The following is a 3795-nucleotide window of genomic DNA, read 5'->3' as shown; positions in this document are numbered from 1 at the left end:
AAATATATAGTGGCTTTCGTTAAACAATATTCCTGTGGCCATGGCTGTTTTAGATTAAGCTTTCTTAAATATACCTTTCTGCTTTGCAACCTTTTCTCTACAATGAAGCTCTTTGTGAGTGAAGAACGTTAGTGGGGGGAGGTTCAAGTACATCTGCAAAGCCTGCAGATGTTTGAATAAATCCTTCTTACAGATTTTCAATATGGAGTGCAGCTTCTTCTTTTTGTATTACTTAAATATGGAACAAATTATGGACTGCTGGTAAACTTGCACCCATTTTCAGGAGTGCAGGGACTTGTGTCTGCAGTGGAGAACTGGATTTTTCTTTCTATACACCTGACTGTAACAACACCTCACCCACTTGGCTTAAAGTGACACCAAACTCAGGAGTTAAAGGAGAACTATGGGGTTAAGGCTTTTCCGCATAGTTCTCCTTAGGGTAACGGGAGGACACAAACTAGCGTCCTCCTGTCACCCTAAGCTCAGTATAGCTCGCGGTATACTAAGACATCGCAGTATACCGCAAGCTACTGCTCGTATACTGAGACGCCGCAGCTGAAGCGGATCCCGACAATTATGTCTGGATCCGCCCAGCTGCGTGAGTGACAGCTGGCTCTGCCTATCTAGAGGCAGAGCCAGCTGTACCCGCCCCCTCCCCGTCCGTTCCGCCAGTCAGCGCTGGCGAATCGGAGCGGGGAGGGGGGAATCCAGCCCCTCCCCTGTCACGGCAGAGAGCTGTGACAGGATCGAGAGGTGAGCGAATGCCGATATGTGTTCGCTCACCTCCCCATCTACTGAGCCGACCTGTGGCAGTCTCATTGTCACAGGTCGGCTAGAACTATGAGGTGAGTGAAAAGCACTCACCTCATAGTTCTCCTTTAAATCTTAAAAATGCATTCAAGCACCCTAACTATTAACAAAAATGTATCTTATTTGTGTATCATTGAGCTGTAGATCCTCAAATCATCTCTGAATTTGTGCTGGCACTGTCCTTTCTTCTGAAGGGTGGCTACATTTTTCCCCATGGTCCCTGTGTGTGTTGTAAAGTAGTCACATCTCCTAACCAAGTTGAGTGTGGGAAAACACAACCAAGGTGACTGTAGCAACATATGTGCGACTTGACTGTAGTGACACCTGACCCACTTGACTGTAGCAACAGCTGATACACTAGACTTTAGGGACACCTGTCCTACATGAGCTGCTTGACTTGTATAAAAGGACAAGTAGCACCTGACAAATCTAAGAAGATGCAAGGAAGTCAATGGAGATATGTCCCACAATGCACACTATACACACAGACATTTTCCTTCCAACTTCAATCAGAAACCACAGTAGTTACTGGGCAGTGAGAACCAAATGTTATAACTGTGGCCATTTATTAACAACCATGAGCACAGATTGCCACTGTATATTGAAAGCATACACATCCAGTTTAAAAATCTTAGGAAACATGACATTATACAAGCAAGCATGCATCATGGTGTGTTTTTCTTATGGATGATTGAAGCTGTTGTAATTAAAATGTTAACTTTGTGGTATAATATTGGGCAAGGATACATGTAAAAAGTATTTTGATTATTACTAATTTGGTTTCTTTAAAAAATAGGAAAGATGCTACAGGAGCGTATGAATCAACAACTAAGTGTATATTTCACTTGAGGTATGGAACATGTTATCAAATGAAAGTGGAATACTTTAAAGCCAAAGAACTTCAGCAGCAACTGTATGAGCTGTCCACAACAGACACAGGTAATTTAATTTTCTTATGGGTAATGGAACATAATTAACTAATTGTAAAATGAACATGTTAAAGTCAAACCTCTCAGTTGCTTTACAAATTTTAGAAAAATTTACAAAATAGGGCAGCCGTATAATTTTTTTAAGAAAAAGCTTTACTTTTTATCATTAAAAGTTAATAATTGAGCTTCAGGCCAGTGATTTTGCCTAGGCTAATATGCCTTCGGTCTGTTGCAGGCAAGAGGAAGCATTCCCTCAGTCTTCACTCCGCTAGTGATCAGAATGAAATATTGTAACTTGTTTGCAAAAATCACAAGGTGAGACTTAGCAGCATCTGATCTGTGTCAGACATTTGTAAAAACAACCAAGAACTGCACAAGCACCAATATGTATAAATGTGTGTAATCTCCTGAGACATGAATAGGACACTTTAATCACTCACAGAAGAGTAGGGTGAGTCTCGCTCATGAAGTGTTAAATGGGGAAATCTCTCCTACTAAATACCTATACCAGCATCTTCAGTGATTTCTGGCACCATCAAGAGGCAACGTGTGATGTAGTTTCATATTTCAGAGAACATATTTCAGTGGCTCAGCAGATCCTGACTATTATTGCCTATCCTTGCAACCATCAGAATATCATCTATGACAATTAGTATAATGAGATGTTCATTGTGCAAAAGTAAAATAAAAAGCTGCACTCAGAACATATAATCATGTAGCATGACTGGTTATTTAAGGTAACCATCCACCAGCCATCCTTATGGTTCTGACGAAGCTCCGGTGGGCGGAGCGAAACGCGTCTACCCGTTAATGTGTGTTATGTGACCCACACAGACGACTGCTTCATTGAGAAACTGCTGACTGCAACCCGAAAAAAAAAAACGACGGAGAGACATCATCTCCTCTAAACCACGAGTTTAATCTAAAAACCCCCTACAAAATCCTCCCCCTACAACTGAGATTACAGGACTTCCATCTGGATATCTGGACTCGCAAAAGAGGGGAAGGAGATGACCAACTGTGAGTACGGCTGACTATAAAACAAGCTTCAAATAGTCCATCACAGGTCTCCCCCTCGAAAAAATACCTATTACTACAGGAGGAATTCATTGATATAGGGGAAGGTTTAGAGGACCTAGGAAACCAAGTGAAGGACTTTTTTCTCCTTAAAGAGATTAATAAAAAACACGGATATATGAAAGTCCATGACTACACCTTACTTATACAGGAATGTGTCCCCTTGCTCTATCCATGGTGAATTACAGAGACTTCCTATACCAATCACCAACTGATAGATAGTATCCATCAGACATCGGGATACCTATACAAGGAGTTGTCCTACTTGATCTATTTTGTCTATATTCCAAATCATCGTCTGTCAAGGGGTTTAGCAATGATTATTATCAGGTGCTTCATTTGGGAGCACTCCCTCGTTTCTACAGGGATTAAGCTTGGTCGCAGTGTGTGTGGGGCCCATAGTGTGTATGAATGAGTGTTTGAGTGTCACAAACAACGTTGTTTCTTTTATTGTGTCAGTAAGAAGCGGAAGTGTTGTTGCAAAGAATTGATGTTTTGTAAAACATAATAAAGCCTATATAAGATTTAATGGTCTCGGTCTGTTTAAGCAACCACTTTCTGTGATCCTCACTTGGAACACTCCCCTATTTTTCTGCTTATCTAACCCTGGTTGCATGACCTTAGAGGACCAAATATAGAGAGCATTTCAAGGGATTTGTATAGTATATCGGAGCTCCAGGGAATATACAATTTTTTTTCTTTAAACTTCAACTAACCCTATATTTAACTAGCAAGATATGTATACCTTCGAGATGTGTTCCTGCTCCTCACAATGCCGAAGGCAGCCTCCACAGTTCAAGCCGTCCAACTCTCCTCTCACCTTACTGGATTCCCGCCGCATCCTAACACGCCGTCCAAACGTAGTCAGCATGCAACTGGTGCAGGCCAACGGTTCACACATGCATACCTTTTATAGGTCGCATCTGAATGGAGGGTTTCCCGCCCCAAGGCGGGACCCCCCCCCACAAATTATATATAT

General features: G+C 41.7%; 1 protein-coding gene across 1 annotated transcript in view; it reads left to right on the top strand.

Annotated features, from left to right (window-relative positions):
- Positions 1-2033, top strand: part of LOC108793577 — a 50542-nt gene extending 48509 nt beyond the window's left edge. Inside the window, exons 6-7 of the mRNA XM_018564562.1 lie at positions 1607-1749; positions 1975-2033. Of these exons, the coding sequence (XP_018420064.1) occupies positions 1607-1749; positions 1975-2033 (202 nt within the window). The remainder of the gene's footprint in view (positions 1-1606; positions 1750-1974) is intronic.
- The last annotated feature ends 1762 nt before the right edge of the window (positions 2034-3795 follow it).

This window comes from Nanorana parkeri, unplaced genomic scaffold (assembly GCF_000935625.1).
Source record: "Nanorana parkeri isolate BGI_ZX_2015 unplaced genomic scaffold, ASM93562v1 scaffold760, whole genome shotgun sequence".
Taxonomy (NCBI): Eukaryota; Metazoa; Chordata; class Amphibia; order Anura; family Dicroglossidae; genus Nanorana; species Nanorana parkeri.
This window is presented reverse-complemented; position numbering and strand designations above follow the sequence as displayed.